Source organism: Elephas maximus, chromosome 5, assembly GCF_024166365.1.
Source record: "Elephas maximus indicus isolate mEleMax1 chromosome 5, mEleMax1 primary haplotype, whole genome shotgun sequence".
NCBI classification, from domain to species: Eukaryota; Metazoa; Chordata; class Mammalia; order Proboscidea; family Elephantidae; genus Elephas; species Elephas maximus.
In genome coordinates, this window is record NC_064823.1 from 49,750,094 (window position 1) to 49,768,049 (window position 17,956).

Here is a 17,956-nt window from a genome sequence, read left to right on the forward strand (position 1 = left end):
AATTAGTTTCTCATTAAGCACTTAATACACAAATCGTTTGTGACATTGGTTGCCAACCCTACGATGTATCAATTTAACACTCTCTCCTTCTCCATCCCAGGTTACCTGTTTCTATTTGTACAGTTTTCTGGTCCCTTCCTGCCTTCTTGTCTTTGCTTTTGGGCTTGTGTGCCCATTAGCCTCATCATATACATGACTGAACTATGAAGCACATCCCTCATGTGTATTATTATTGGCCCTATAGATTAGACCTGTCTAATCTTTGGCTGAAGGGTGAACCTCAGGAATGACTTCAGTACTGAGTTAAAAGGATGTCCAGGGGCCATATTCTTGGGATTTCTCCAGTCTGTGTCAGACCAGCAAGCCTGGTCTTTGTGTGTGTGTGTGAATTTTAATTTTGTTCTACATTTTTATCCTACTCTGTCCAGTAACCTCTATTGTGATCCCTGCCAGAGCAGTGGTGGTGTAACTGGGTACCATCTAGGTGTTCTGGGCTCAGTCTGGTGGAGATTGTGGTCGTTGTGATGCATTAGTCCTTTGGACCAATCTTTCTCTTGTGTCTTTTGTTTTCTTCATTCTCCTTTGCTCCAGCCAGGATGGGACTGGTAGATGTATCTTAGATGGCCACTCACAGGCTTTTAAGGCCCCAGTCTCATGTTTTAATGTGTATGTAATATATATATAGTTTCTTTTAAAATCAGAAAATATAAATAAATAGCACAGTCAGATGTAGAACATTTTCTTTATGGACTATGTTATGCCAATTGAGCTAAGTGTCCCCCGTGGAAGAGCTCCATATTTGTGCCCCTTCCAAAGAAAGGTGATCCCACAGAATGTAGAAATTATCAAACAATATCATTACTATCACACACTAGTAAAATTTTATTAAAGATAATTCAAAAACAGTTGCAGCAGTACATCAGCAGGGAACTTCCAGAAATTCAAGCTGAATTCAGAAGAGGATGTGGAACAAGGGACATCATTGCTGATGTCAGATGGATCTTGGCGGAAAGCAGAGAGTACCAGCAAGATGTTCACTTGTGTTTTATTGTCTATGCAAAGCCTTCGACTGTGTGGATCATAGCAAATTATGGATAATATTGCTAAGAATGGGAACTCCAGTACATTTAATTGAGCTCATGTGGAACCTGTACATAGACCAAGAGGCAGTCATTTGAACAGAACAAGGAGATATTGAGTCGTTTAAAATCAGGAAATGTGTGTGTCAGGGTTGTATTCTTTCACTGTACTTATTCAATCTGTATGCTAAGCAAATAATCTGAGAGGCCAGACTATATGAAGAACCCAGCATCAGGATTGGGGGAAGACTCATTAACAACTTAAGATATGCAGATGACACAACCCTGCTTGCTGAAAGTGAAAAGGACTTGATGCACTTAATGATGAAGATCAAAGACTACAGACTTTACTATGGGTTACACCTCAACATAAAGAAAACAAAAATCCTCACAACTGGACCAGTAATCAACATCATGATAAATGGAGAAAAATATTGAAGTTGTCAAGGATTTCATTATACTTGAATCCACAGTCAACGCCCATGGAAGCAGCAGTCAAGAAATCAAATGACATATTTCACTGGGCAAATCTGCTGCAAAAGATCTCTTTAAAGTGTTAAAAAGCAAAGATGTCACTTTGAGGACTAAGGTGTGCCTGACCCAAGCCATCCATGGTATTTTCAGAAGCCTCATATGTATGCAAAAGCTGGACAATGAATAAGGAAGACCAAAGAAGAATGGACACCTTTAAATTTTAGTGTTGGTGAAGAATACTTTGAATATACTATGGACTCTCAGAAGAACAAAGAGACCTGTCTTGGAAGAAGTACAGCCAGAATGCTCCTTGGAAGTGAGGATGGTGAGACCTTGTGTCATGTACTTTGGACATGTTATCAGGAGGGACTAGTCCCTGAAGGACATCATGCTTGGTAAAGTGGAGGGCCAGCAAAAAAGAGGAAGACCATCAATGAAGATGGATTGACACAGTGGCTGCAATAGTAGGCTCAAACACAGCAACAATTGTGACAATGGCACAGAACAGGGCAGTATCTTGTTCTGATACACATAATGTCACTTCGATTGAGAACCGACTCAATGGCATCTAACAAAACCAAACGAAAAACCAAACCCGTTGCCATTGAGTCAATTCCAACTCATAGTGACCCTATAGGACAGAGAAGAACTGCCCCATAGAGTTTCCAAGGGGCGCCTGGTGGATTCGAACTGCCAACCTTTTGGTTAGCAGCCATAGCACTTAACCACTATGCCACCAGGGTTTCCAACAACAACATAAATAACTAGTTACTCTATTTATTGTTAAGGCAACTTAAATATACATGTATAGAACCTGGGGAACTATATGCCTTTTTGGTAGTGGTAGACAACATCCTACAGGAGTTCTGGCCCCCAAGATGGTATCTGGTCTTGAATGTCACCCTACATATATTGTAAAAGTAAGCATTTTCACATTAAAACCCCACTACTTTTTTTACTATCGAGTTGATTCTGACTCATACTGACCCTGTAGGACAGAGTAGAAATGCCTCATAAGGTTTCAAAGGCTGTAAATCTTTATGGAAGCAGACTGCCACATCTTTCTTCAGCAGAGTGGCTGGTGGGTTCAAACTGCCAGCCTTTCAGTTAGCAACCAAGCGCTTTAACTGTTGCACCACCAGGGCTCCTTCTATTTCCACATTATTAATGTTTTAATTATCTGCAATGATAGGAATTTAGTCTTCCGTATTATTGAAGCATCAAATATTTTTTAATGTGTATGTAATATATGGAAACCCTGGTGGTGTAGTGGTTAAGTGCTACAGCTGCTAACCAAAAGGTCGGCAGTTCGAATCCACCCGGTGCTCCTTGGAAACTATGGGGCAGTTCTACTCTGTCCTATAGGGTCGCTATGAGTCAGAATCAACTCGACGGCACTGGGTTTGGTTTTTTTGATTTATGTAATATATATATAGTTTCTTTTAAAATGAGACAATACAAATAAATAAAAAGGAAAATATGTGATCAGGGCCACAATAAATGCATTCTGATAGAAAGGGAGAAAAGTGTGGAACAGTACTCAAATTCTTAAAAAGTGCAGACTTCCTAGACCGTTTGAGACTAGAGGACTCCCTGAGACTATCACCCTGAAATACTCTATAAACCTTGAACCTAAACTAGCCCCTGAGGGCACCTTTTAGTGAAATAATGTATTGGTTCATAAAATAATGAATATTTCCAATGAGTACTGTGCACTTAAAAAAAAATCGTTTATATGTGACCAAATGGTCAGCAGTTGCTCTAAAGCAGAAATGAAAGGATAAGGGAACAGGGAAGCCAGATTACTGGAAGTGAAACATCCAGAAGGGAATTAATGAGAATGTTAAAACATTGTGAAAAATGTAAACAATATCTCTGAATAATATGTGTAGTAATTATTAAATGGGAACTTAACCTACTGTGTAAACTTTCACCAAAAACACAATAAAATATTATTGAAAAAAGGAAAATATTAGAATAAAATCTGCAGTAGTCATACCTCCAAAAATAATAACTCTAAACCTTCTGATAAAAATTCACCCATCTGTTCTCTCTCTCTAATATTCTTATATTTATTATCGAACATTGACCATACTTTCTTGTACTCTAAGGTTTTTTGCACTTAACCGTATATCATAAACATATTTCTCTACAGTAAATACATTTTGATGACTTCATTTCTAATGGTCACACAGTATTCATGGTTTGGCTTCATCATAATTATTTAACCTGCTGAAATTGAAGGAAGATGACTTCTATTTTTGCTATTAAAATAATTCAGTGAAGAAACCAGTAGCCCATGTTCCCAAGGAACTTCTATTAAATAAGTAATTTCAATTGTGCTGAATACTACAAAATTTAATGACAGGGTGCAATGGGAACATGTTACAGGAGACCAAACCTATTTTGGGGAGAACCGAAGACAGTGAAACACTAGGAAGACAAATGCTTAGAAAAGCCTTCCCCGTTACATGACTATATGAAATGGCACTTAAAATTTTAAGGACTTTTAAGGTTTCATTTTATATATTATTTAATACATCCATACTTTAGACTATGGTAGGTATAGAGATCTAACTTTTTCAGCCTACTAGCTAGTCAGCTGTTTCCACTTTGTTGTGGAATATTACATCTTTCTGCACTTATTGAAATGTCATCTATATCATATTCAAATCCTTTTAAATATTGGGCTTTGTTTCTATTATTTTAAATAGAAAAATCCTTCTAAAATACATACTTACATACCTTATTAGCCAAATACAGAGAACATAAATGAACTTTATTTTGTGACTCAGGGTCACATGTTGTTCGACTCATAGCAACCTCATGTGACACAGTAGAATTGCCCCGTGGAATTTTTTAGGCAGTAATCTTTATGGGAGCAGACCACCAGGTCTTTCTCCCACGGATCTGCTGGGTAGATTCAAACTGCCAGCCTTTCAGTTAGCAGCCAAGTGCTTAACTGTTGAACCACCAGAACTCCTAGCTACTTAACAATGAACTACAAATGTAGTTTTTATTTTGTAACAGGGCATCAGAGAAGAGCTCTTACCAGTCATGTCCTATGGGTGAAAGGGGCTCCTTTGTCAGTCTCTATCCATTCTTCTATCCCACTTGGTATTTTAGGTTGGCTTATGTAAGGGGACCACATTGCTGGCTTATTATTTCTGTTTTCTGGCATACTTATACAGTGGTTACTTCTGAGTTATCTGTATATATTGAATGAATTGAGAGTATATATGTAATTTATCAAATAGATCCACATATACTTTCACATGTGTAATTATCAAAGGTCCATTTTGATATATTTGTTCTATGTAATGCTTACCTTGTTTTATAAACCACCTGGATTTGATTTTCTGATGTGTAGGGTTTCTGAAAATAGTTCTTGGTAAAATCTTTTCCTTATTTTGTACCCTTACAGGTAATATACTTCATACCCTCCTAGTTTCTTTGTTGGAGGTATCTATTGGTGTGGTGTTAGGAGTTATTTTGGGATATTTTCTTCGATACTTTCCAAGTAGAGACCAGGTAAATAGAAAATTAATCTGTTTTGTAGAAGTATAGTACCTTTGGAAGGTCCATAGAATATAGCATTTAATATTAAAAACTTTTCCCATAAGTAGCCTCTACTCTTTGCTTAAAACTAATGCTTAAAGTTGTGATTGATCCAGGTCATTGGCCTTGATTGAAATCTCTGCTTCCTGATTTGGCAAATAAATAATATCAGAAAAATGTACATAGAATAGTCCTTTCCACTCCACCCCACGGCTTCCTCCACCAGGGTGCCTGTTGACTCCTAACAATTATTCCTAATCTTTTTCCCCCCAGAACTTTTCCTCAAACATTTTTGGGGGAGATAGTTCCCATTTATCTCTGCATGTTTTCATAAGTCTCTCTAACGAAGGGATACCGCGTGGTTTAAAATCAGGAAAGGTGTGCATCAGGGCTGTATCCTTTCACCATACTTAGTCTGTATGCTGAGCAAATAATCTGAGAAACTGGACTATATGAAGAAGAATGTGGCATCAGGATTGGAGGAAGACTCACAGACAACCTGGATATGCAGATGACACAGCCCTGCTTGCTGAAAGTGAAAAGGACTTGAAGCACTTACTGATGAAGATCAAAGACTACAGCCTTTAGTATGAAATACACCTCAACATAAATAAAACAAAAATCCTTACAACTGCACCAATAAGCAACATCATGATAAACAGAAAAGACTGAAGTTGTAAAGAATTTCATTTTACTTGGCTCCTCAGTCAACGCTCATGGAAGCAGCAGTCAAGAAATCAAATAGTGTATTGCATAGGGCAAATCTGCTTGCAAAAGGCCTCCTTAAAGTGTTGAGAAACAAAGATGTCACTTTGAGGACTAAAGTGCACCTGACCCAAGCCATGGTATTTTTTCAATTGCATCATATATATGTGAAAGTTGGACAATGTGGAAGAAGGACAAAAGAAGAATTGATGCATTTGAATTATGGTGTTGGAGAAGAATATTGAATATACCATGTACTGCCAGAAGAACAAACAATCTCTCTTGGAAGAAGTACAGCTAAAATGCTTCTTAGAAGCAAGAACGGCAAGACATTGTCTCACATACTTTGGACATGTTATTAGGAGGGATCAGTCCCTGGAGGACATCATGCTTAGTAAAGTAGAGGGTCAGTGAAAAAGAGGAAGACTCTCAATGAGATGGATTGACACAGTGGCTGCAACAGTGGGCTCAAACAGTAATGGCTATGAGGATGGTGCAGCACTGGGCAGTGTTTCGTTCTGTTGTACATAGAGCTGCTATAAGTAGGAACCTACTCATGGCACCTAACAAAGCAACAACCCCACAGGGTTTCCTATGCTGGAATCATCATGGGAGCATATCACCAGGTCTCCCTTTACTGGTTCAAACCACTGAACTTTCAGTTAGCAACCAAGTGCTTAACCATTGCACCACAAGGGCTCCTTTGATATCCCCTATAGTTCCCCATGGAAATCCTGGTGGCATAGTGCTTAAGAACTTGGCTGCTAACCAAAAGGTCGGCAATCCTGATCCACCAGCTGCTCCTTAGAAACCCTATGGAGCAGTTTTACTCTGTCCTATAGGGTTGCTATGAGTCGGAATCAACTCAACAGCAAAGGATTTGGTTTTTTATTTAAAATAAAGAAAAACATTGCCGTCAAGTCAATTCCAACTCATAGCAACCCTATAGGACAGAGTAGAACTGCCCCATAGAGTTTCCGAGGAACGCCTGGTGGATTCAAACTGCCAACCTTTTGGTTAGCAGCCATAGCACTTAACCACTAGGCTACCAGGGTTTTTATATAGTTCCCCATTATCCAAATCACAGCTGACTTAAATCTGCTCCCACACCCCTTTGACAAAGACAACGCTATTATACTTAACCGTTTCTTACTCTGTTTGACTTGCCATTACTCCTGTATTTCTGTAACTTCCATCTTAATTTACCAGTAACAATTGTTATACCCCAATTATAGACTAGAGAAATATTCAGAAATTTATTTTTAAGAGTTCATTGAGTATGACATATGGAACTGTAGGTTATATGGGTCTCTTGCGTTTTGTGTTTTGTTTTTTTTTTTTCTACTTACAATGAAAGTATTACAACTGTTCTATTAAGCATTAGCACCAGAAATGTGGCACAAATGAAACTTAGTAATTACACATTTTTTTACTTGGTAGCAAATCTGCTAAAATATTTGATAAGGAAGAAAGCCAAAATTTCAGACATTATTTAATATAACATTATGAGACATGGTATTAAAAGGTCAAAGATAAACAATTGATAAGGTCAAATCCTGTATTCTGTATTTAATGTAAATTAACCTCTAAATATCTATCTAATTCTAGACGAAGCTTCCATGGAAGAGAGCATTTCTTGTTTTGGTTATGTGTATTTCTGCCGTCTTAGGCAGCCAGCGGATTGGTTTACATGGAACTGGAGGATTGTGCACACTAGTTTTGACTTTCGTTTCAGGAATTTATTGGTCCAGAGAAAAGGTGAATATTTTAACTTCGCCAGTTCATTTTTAGAGATAAAATAACTGTATTTTTTACATCTGTATTGACTTTTAGAGCCCTGGTGGCACAGTGGTTAAGAGCTCGTCTGCTAACCAAAAGGTCAACAGTTCAAAACCACCAGCCGCTCTTTGGAACCCTATGGGGCAGTTCTACTCTGTCCTGTAGAGTCCCTATGAGTTGGAATCGTCTTGATGGCAACAGGTTTGGTTTTTTGGTATATTGACTATTTAGGAAATCCCTGTGTCCTATGTGGAAGATGTTCCAAAAATTTTTGTGTCCTCGAAAGAGGGTATGAATCAACCAAGTAAATAAGATGTATAAGAAAAGAACCTGGAAATAACACTAATATGCAATCTGAAGTTGAATTATGAGGATTTTTCTTTTATTTTTTCAAATTTTATGTTATTTTTGTATAACTTTTATGAATTACATTGTTTCATTTATTAAAACTTTAGTTATATAATTAGTAATTGAAAACATGCTCATAAGAGATTAAAAGAATATACAAGGGCCACATACAGAGTAAACTGTAAACGACTTCTTTGTCCCCCATCACTCCCAAATATCAAACCCCCTTCCCAGAATTAATCATTTCTTCTAACCAGTCCTCTGTTTGTAGATATTTAGATTTTTCCAATTTTTTTTTTAAATCACAAATAGTGCTGCCATGAGCAGTTTTGTTCATGTGCATTTTTGAATATGTACATGCTTCTGATGGACAGATTCCTAGAAATGGAATTGCTGGATTAAGAAATGGTACATTTTTATTTTGTTGGTTATTGCCAAAATATCCCTTCAAAAGACTTTATTAATTTGCATTCCTACCAACTGTATAGGAGACTTCCTGCTACCTCAGTCATCAGCACTGGACATTTATCACTTCTGCTGGTTTTGGGTTTTTCTTAACAATCCGATTGGTAAATAATTATACGACCTCATTATTGTTAACATTTCTCTGATTACTAATAGAGTAGTTCTCTGACTACTAGTAGATGGATAGAAAGGAAGGGGAGGGGAGGGGAGGGGAGGGAAGAGGAGGAAGAAGGAATGGTTAAACCACTGGGCTGCTAAACAAAAGGTCCGCAGTTTGAATCCACCAGACATGACAAGGGAGAAAGATGCAGCAGTCTGTTCCATAAAGATTACGGCCTTAGAAACCATACGGGGCAGATCTACTCTGTCCTATAGGGTTGCTGTGAGTCGGAATCAACTTGACGGCAATGGGTTTGGTTTTTATATATATAATAATGTTTTATGTATCTTCCATAAAAAAGATAAGCCCAGACCAAAACTAAAATTTCTTCATACAAATTCCTAGAGAAGGGCATCTGATTGACCTCTGGTATATGTACAGGAAGGCCTGGTAGGATAGCCAGAGTCCCATTATGTCAGTAGGGCATTTCCTGTAAAGATATAACTTGGGAGTGGAACTGGGAAAGAAAAGAGAGTTGGGCAGGCAACGAAATAAGAATCTATTATAGCTTTTTTTTTTTATTTTAAGGAATCAGCAGCTTTGAAGTTCTCAATATGGGTCCCTTGGAAGCAGGCCTAACAGACTGCTAGAAAAAAAATTCTTTTCTAGTATTTTAAAACATATCAGGATTTCCCTTTTATGGAATTGTGTTCCAGGATGATTGTTAGTGGAGGTCTCTCTAGCTCCCTTCTGAGCTGAGGTGTTTTCATGGGCTTGATATGTTCTCTTCAGGCATGATGTGGCTCTCTTTCTATTCAGTTACCTTACAAACAAAAGCTGGAACCATCAGAGCATGTCTGGATTGCCAAGGACCTGTAAGAATAAGATACTTCACTTTTTCTGTAAAAAAATTACCAAATGATATTGTTTATTTCATAGCTTTGTGGATTTCTTTTAGTCAGATAGTACTCAGTGTTTAATAGTAAAAATTAACCTACTCAATTTTTAATTAGGTTTTAACATTTCTCCTAAAAATACCTTAATTAAAGGTTAAATAAGACCTTAACTTTCTGAAATACATTTTTTTCAATGATTTATTTTATATTTTTGTTGTTGTTAAAATATACACAGCAGAACATACATCAATTTAACAACATGTATATATACAGTTCATTGACATTGATTACATTCTTCAAGTTGTGCAACCATTCTCATCCTCCTTTTCAGAATTGTTCCTCCCCAATTTACATAAAATCACTGCCACCTAAGCTTCCTATCTAAGTTTTCCAGTTGCTGTTGTTAGCATTGATTAAGAGTAAGGCTTTGCAGCCAGTTAAGGTAATTGATGTCAATAAGCTGTGCACCTGTAAAAAGTGTAATTGGCAAATATTGTATGATATATATATTTACAGAAACCCTGGTGGTGTAGTGGTTAAGAGCTATAGCTGCTCACCAAAAGGTCGGCAGTTTGAATTCACCAGGTGCTCCTTGGAAATTCTATGGGGCCGTTCTATCCTGTCCTGTAGGGCCGCAATGAGTTGGAATCGACTCGACAGCAATGAGTTTGGTTTTTTTATATATATTTACAACAATAACAACAAGGAAGAAAGAGTAGCTGCTGAGGCTGCTAATGTCCAACCAAACACCTCATGGGATTTTGCTCCTTGGTTTGGAAATTCAGAGTGATGGTTTCATGGGACTTCCCAGTTAATTAGCCTAATATTAGTTTAGTGCTTCTGTTCTACTTCCTAGTTTGTTGCATAGTGCCTGGGGTCTTAAAAGCTTGCAAGTGGCCATCCAACGTACAACAATTGCTCTCTATTTGCCTGGAGCAACAGAGGAAGAAAGATAGTCAGGAGTAGAAGGAGGAAGTAGAATTCGTGACTAGTTGCCTCCATGAACAACTACTTTCTTTCCCATGAGACCAGACTTGGCTGGTGCCAGGCTACCTTTCCTGAACATTTTGATCAAAGATTCTATAGAAGGATCCTGATCAAAAGGGGGGAGATGTGGAACAAAATTCCAAATTCTTATGAAATCTATACTCTCTGGAGCTATCGAGCCTGGATGAATCCCTCAAACTATTACCCTAAGATAATCTTTAACCCTTAAACCAAAAATATACCCTGAAGTCGTCTTTAAACCAAACAATGGTTTAGCTTAATTAGTGAAATGCAATTATCTTTTATGTACCACAATATTTCTTTTTTCTATAGATTAGAGTCCAAAAAATTGTTGCAGCTACATGGAATATTTTTCAACCCCTTCTTTTTGGCTTGGTTGGATCAGAAGTATCTGTTTCATCTCTTTCATCAAATGCTATTGGTAAGAGTAATTACAGGCAGAAAAATTATAAGATTTGAAAATCCTTAGGAAAACAGTGAATAATTTTTAATCATTTACAATATATCTTTTAAGGGCTACAAGGACCTTCTTCAGCAACTCATGATGATGTAGTAATATATACTTTCTCCTCCTTTATCCTCTCTGCTGTTTGTTACCAGAGACTGCCCTGAATGTCTTACCTGAGTGATCTGGGAAAATAGAGATAAGATTTCTTCTCTGCACGGAAATATTAGATACCATCAGCACCTTTTGAATACTTCCATTTATATTAAAAACACAAAACCTGTTAATCTAGAATTGAATAACTATCATCTGTCTTATTTTTTATAGAATGTCTACCGTCAGATAATTTTCCTCATTTTTATAATTTTTTTACTTAAAGATACAAAGGGACAATACCTTTAAAGTGCTTTCAAGAATTTCACAAATTATATTTCTAGACCTAAAGAACTACTTCTTCCCAAATATACTTCTATTTGCTTTTTATCTGTTGTAGGTATTTGTGTTGCTACCTTGAGTTTGGCACTGTTGGTACGAATTTTTGTCACATTTTTATTGATGTGTTTTGCTGGTTTTAGTTTTAAGGAAAAAATATTTATTGCTTTAGCATGGATGCCCAAAGCTACAGTCCAGGTAAGAATGTATTAAATCATTCTAATAATTTTAGTTGTTATGCTTTTTTTTTTAATTCTCAATGAAAATGTTACTCCAATCACAAAATGTGGGCTACTGGCCTTACTTTTAAATTATTCCATTAATCATAAGTACTAATTGAAATTAATGATATCTTTTAAAATCCTAGTTTTAAAAGCAATTCTTCTGAAATTGAAAAGTATACTTAAAGTGGAAAATACAACTGATCCTCATTATTCATGGATTCCACATTTGCAAATCGCCTGCTTGCTAGAATTTATTTGTAATCCCAAAGCGATACTCCCGGTGCTTTCATGGTCATTTGTGGACATGCACAGGGTGCTGAAAAGTTTGAGTCCTCTGACGCATGCATCTGAGTTCAAACAAGGGGATGCACTACACCCTTATTTCAGCTCTCATACTGTCAGCACGTATCCTTTTCTCAGTCTATTTAATGCCACTTTTTTCACTTTTTTTGCTTTTTGTTGATGATTTTGCTGTTTAAAAAGTCCCTTAAATGTAGTGCTAAAGTGCTGTCTAGTGTTTCCAAGCTCAGGAAGGCTGTGATGTGCCTTAAGGAGAAAATAAGCGTGTTAGGTGAGTTTTGTCCAGGCATTAATTATAGTGCTGTTGGCCATGAGTTCAGTGTTAACGAATCCACGATGTATAGTAAATATGGTATCTTAAACACACATAAAACAAGTTTATGTATTGATCGGTTGACAAAAATGTTGTAACCAGAGGCTTACAGGAACCTAATCCCTGCGGCCCCTAGGAGCAGTACTTCGTACAGTACTCAGTAATTCAGGGTTCAAGGAGACTTTGTAGAACATAACTACCATGGATAATGAGGACTGACTGTAGTTCCTAAATTTATGAAAACATTTTCTAACTAAAATATAAGAGTATGCCTAAAAATTGGAATTTTTATATTTTACCAAATGTTATGATTTTAAAGTAGAGACAAATTGATTTTTTATGTTTTTCCTACTCCTGCCACCTACTCTACCATATATATATATCTATACACATATTCTGTTAGTGTTTAAGCATCTCAAAATAGCTGAAGCTTTACTTGGACTCTAGACTTCACCAGCTTGGCCATCCTTACCTTCTCCAGGAGCATGACTAGACTCTGCACAATAGTTTCTGCTTATCTCTCAGTCTTATCTATCAATACCCGTCTCCACAAAGATGCCATGCTCTCTTTGCCAGGATAGCCTCTTCTCCACACCCTCTTCAACTCATGAATACCCACTGTTCCTTCAGCTCAGGTAGGAGTCACATTCTTTTGTGGCATGCTCACAGATCATCTTGTATTTCACTTTCATCACACTTATCAGATTTTCCAATTACATGGTTATTCATATGATTATTTAGTTAGTAACTAAATTGTCCCACTAGACTATATGGGAAAGACAGGGATAGTGTCTGTTTTTCTCATTATTGTTTTTGCAGCACTTAACACAGTGCCTGGCACACAGGAAGTATACACTAAGTATGCACTGCAAGCCTTTATAAATGAATGAAAAGTGAAACTTTTAATTTTGCCCTCTGATTCACGGCATTCTCCTTTTATTAAAAACTATTGCTATTATTGTTAGGCTGTTTAACCTGGCAGCATAATGTCTTGATTTACTCATATTCTTTTCTCCATTCTTATTCCAAAACAGAAACCTGTTAATTTCCATGCACCAAAATGCTCTACACATCATGGTTCAAAAAGCAGACTAGGTGGCCAGGCTGCCTATGTTTGAATGCCGCTTTACTAGTTCTATAACCTTAGGCATGTTACTTCTTAGTCTCCAAGTGCCTCAGTTTCCTCATCTTTACTTTGAGGGGTATGATTGTATATATTTCATAGTAGTGTTGTGAGGATTAAGTGAGATAATCGATGTTAAGTGCTTAGCACAATGTTGTTATTTTAAGTACTATAAATAATAATACTAATTTCTATTTCTAATCTCTGCTATACCAAACCTACTGTCATCAAGTTGATTCCAACCCACGGCGACTCTATCTATGTCAGGGTAGAATTGTGCTCCCTGGGGTTTTCAGTGGCTGATTTTCCAGAAGTAGATGACCAGAGCCGTCTTCAGAGGTACCTCTGGATGAGCTCAAACCGCCAGCCTTTCAGTTAGAAGCCGAGCACATTAACCGTTTGCACCACCCAGGGACTTCAATCTCTGCTGTAGGGAATAATAAACCTATAAAAAGAGCATCCAGTCCTCTGTTCTCTTTCCTTCCAACAATATACTTGTAATTTTCTTGATTCTTCAATAATTTTCTTAAAGCAAGGGAAAAGAAAAGCAGGTGTGAGGAAAGAGACCACGCCCCGTCACGTCCTGCGGTATTATCCTGCTGCAGGCGGCTTCCGTCTGCTGGGACCAGGCTGTCTTCTGTACAAAAGATTATCAAGCTAGTTGCAGGGATTGACAAGGCATAAAATCAATTATTGGTTGAAGAGGGAGCCACATGAACAACAATAGATGATAAAGTCACAAATGAATGAACAAATAGTTTTAAATTTCAAATCAAGTGAAGATTTTTCACCTTTATCCTCTTCTTCCTTTCTCTGCTGCTGAAATAGAATGAGCTAAGATTCACTCCTTTCTCATTCTTTTGTGTAGACACACTGATGCAAATTAGAGTGGAAAAAGGGAAGAAATAAATAGTTTACAACTTTAAGTTCAGTTTGATAATTGGGTTCTTTTAAAGAAATAATATTAGATCTCAGTCACTAGGACCGATCTATTTATTGTCTAATATTGGTCCCCACATAATGGGTGAGAATAAAATCAGTTTACAAACATGAAGCTTTAAGAATGATACCTGCCATGTGACAAAAGCTGCATAAGCGCTTTAAATAAATATTATTATTTTAGTTTCACCATCATCATCATCTATTACAGGCAATGATTTTATTTTTTATTTTTTTGGCTGTTCCTTTATGCTCAAGTCCTCTTCTAAACTGTAAGATTCTTTAGAGTTGACTTTCTGTCTAATTTATCTTTTTCTCCCCAGCAACTAGCATACTGACTTTATGTTCAACAAATAGTTATCATAGAAAGCCTACACCGCTGTTAATCACTGATATGGAATTTGGAAACTGATCTTGAATTGAAGGGTTCTTTTGGCAGTATGTCCCATAGTGCTAGAAGTAATGCTTCTGACATTTTGCTGTTACTCTGTAACTCCACAGAAGATAAATGTTTGTATTTAATCATTAGAAATTTTAAGCCTATATTAGTAAAGAAAAAAGATTAGCAAGAAATTTGCTTTATGTCAATAAAAAATATAAACGCTAGAGGATCTCTGGCGTTTTGTACTGGGTCACAAAAAAACATTTTGTGATCCAGTAGGGTTGTATATACATCATTCTAAAACAGTAAAGAATTCAAAGGAATGTTTTCCTTTTATATATAGACAACACACAAAGTCATCCATCTTAAACATTGAAAGCCCAAATACCAAATTTCCATGCTAAGGAAGGAGTGAAACAGGTCAATAATGTAGAATAGGTCTATAGTCTCTTCACACACTGGGGGGTAGCAACTATGAATAATTTATCCAAAATTTATTTATCCATAAGATGCACAAGTACTTATGTGTAAAAGAGTATATATAGTAGAGGCAAGAGATCTATAAAATAATCTAAGCATGGTTCCTGCTTCCCAAGTTCCTGTTGTTGTTTTTGTAGTTAGGTGCCATCGAGTCAGTTCTGGCTCATAGCGACCCCATGTACAACAGAATGAAGCGCTGCCTGGTCCTGCACCATCCTCAAACTCATTGTTATATTTGAGCCCATTGTTGCAGCTACTGTGTCAATCCTCTTGTGAAGGGTCTGCCTGTTTTTTGCTGACCCTCTACTTTACCAACCATGATGCCCTTTTCCAGGGACTTGTTCCTCCTGATAATATGTCCAAAGTACATGAGACAAGGTCTTGCCATCTATCATGGATTATAATTTTATCCCCCCAAAATATCTATCAACTTGGCTAGGTCCTGATTCCCAGTATTGTGTGATTGTCTACCATTTTGTCATTTGATGTGATTTCCCTATGTGTTGTAAATCCTATCTGTATGGATTAGCAGCAGCTATATTGATGAGATCTACAAGATTAGATAGTGTCTTCAGCCAGTATCTTCTGAGATATAAAACAGAGAAGCGAGCAGAGAGACATGGAGACCTCATACCACCAAGAAAGCAGTCCCGGGAACAGAGCACATCCTTTGGACCTGAGGTTCCTACACTGAGATGCTCCCAGACGAAGGGAAGACTGATGCATCACAAGGACCTTCCTCCAGAGCCTACAGAGAGAGAAAGCCTTCCCCTGGAGCCAGCACCCTAAATTCGGACTTCTAGTTTACTGGATTGTGAGAGAATAAACTCTTTTTTAAAGCCATCCATTTGTGGTGTTTCTGTTATAGCAGCACTAGATGACTAAGACACCACCGTCGCTTCCAAGGGGTACTCTGGCTGTATTTCTTCCAAGCCAGACTTGTTCATTCTTGTGGCAGTCCATGGTATATTTGATAGTCTTTGCCAACACCATAATTCAAATTCATCTGTTCTTCTTTGGTCTTCCTTATTCATTGTCTAGCTTTCGCATATATATGAGGCTGTTGAAAATATCATCGCTTGGATCAGGTGCACTTTACTTCTCAAAATGACATCTTTGCTTTTTAATACTTTAAAGAGGTTTTTTGCAGCATATTTACCCAGTGCAATATGTCATTTGATTTCCTGATTGCTGCTTCCATGGGTGTTTATTGTAGATCCAAGTAAAATGAAATCCTTGACAACTTAAATCTTTTCTCTGTTTATCATGATGTTGCTTATTGGTCCAGTTTTTAAGAATTTTTGTTTTCTTTATGTTGAGGTGTAATCCATACTGAAGGCTGTAGTCTTTGATCTTCATTAGTAAGTGCTTCAAATCTTCCTCACTTTCAGCAAGCAAGGTTGTATCATCTGCATATCACAGGCTGTTAATGAGTCTTCCACCAATCCTGACGCCACATTCTTCTTGGTTCCTTCCACATGGCTCCTGCTTCCCAAATCCTATATCATAATAAAAAAAATCTTTAAAATTGCATCAAAGATGAATTTGGGCATCACAAGTCTTTTAATAATTCATTTCAGTTCTCTTGCATTAGACTAACAAGCTAGCCATTTGATAGGGGAATAAAGATTTATCTGGTGATAACATTATGTTTAACTTTTACCAAGATACTAACTACACATCTAAGAATGGTCATTACAATTGATGGAATGGTTAGTTCAGACAGACTGAACTTGTTTCTTTTTGAATGCAATAGATTTTTTTAAAATTGTGCTCTAAGTGAAAGTTTACAGCTCAAGTTAGTTTCTCATACAAATATTTATACACATTGTTATGTGATGCTAGTTGCTCACTCTATAATGTGACAGCACACTCTTTCCACCCTGGATTTTGTGTGTCCCTTCAACCAGCTCCTGTCCCTTTCTGCCTTCTCATCTTGTCCCCGGACAGGAGCTGCCTATTTAGTCTCATGTATCTACTTGAACTAAGAAGCACACTCTTCATAAGTATCATTTTCTGTCTTACAGTCCAGTCTAATCTTTGTCTAAAGAGTTGGCTTCAGGAATGGTTTTAGTTCTAGGTTAACAGAGAGTCCGGGGGCCATGTCTTCTGGTGTTCCTCCAGTCTCAGTCAGACCATTAAGTCTGGTCTTTTTACTAGAATTTGAGTTCTGCACCCCACTTTTCTCCTGCTCCATCAGGGACTCTCTGTTGTATTCCCTGTCAGGGCAGTCATTGGTGGTAGCTGGGCACCATCTAGTTCTTCTGGTCTCAGGCTGATGGAGTCTCTGGTTTATGTGGCCCTTTCTGTCTCTTGCACTCATCTTTGCCGTATGTCTTTGGTGTTCTTCATTCTCCTTTGCTCCGGGGGGGTTGGGACCAATTGATGCATCTTAGATAGCCACTAGCTAGCTTTTAAGACCCCAGTTGTCACTCATCAAAGTGGGATGCAGAACATTTTCTTAAATTTTGTTATGCCAGTTGCCCTAGATGTCCCCTGAAACCATGGTCCCCGGACCCCCACCCCTGCTACTGTGTCATTCAAAGCGTTTGGTTGTATTCAGGAAACTTCTTAGCTTTTGGTTTAGTCCATTTGTGCTGACTTGCTCTGTATTGTGTGTTGTCCTTCCCTTCACCTAAGATAATTCTTGTCTACTATCTAGTTAGTGAGTACCCCTCTCTTTCCCTTCCCACACTCATAACCATCAAAGAATGTTTTCTTCTGTGCTTAAACCTTTTCTTGTGTTCTTATAATAGTGGTCTTATACAATATTTCTCCTTTTACGACTAATTTCACTCAGCATGATGCCTTCCAGATTCATCCATATTATGAGAAGTTTTGTGGATTCATCATTGTTGTTTATCGTTGCATAGTATTCCATTCTGTGAATATACCATAATTTGGTT

General features: G+C 37.4%; 1 protein-coding gene across 1 annotated transcript in view; it reads left to right on the top strand.

Annotated features, from left to right (window-relative positions):
- LOC126077537 (sodium/hydrogen exchanger 9B1-like) overlaps positions 1-17,956 on the top strand; it is a 126,815-nt gene that overhangs the window by 97,935 nt on the left and 10,924 nt on the right. Inside the window, exons 9-12 of the mRNA XM_049887065.1 lie at positions 4,978-5,084; positions 7,425-7,574; positions 10,725-10,833; positions 11,351-11,487. Coding sequence (XP_049743022.1) covers positions 4,978-5,084; positions 7,425-7,574; positions 10,725-10,833; positions 11,351-11,487 — 503 coding nt within the window. The remainder of the gene's footprint in view (positions 1-4,977; positions 5,085-7,424; positions 7,575-10,724; positions 10,834-11,350; positions 11,488-17,956) is intronic.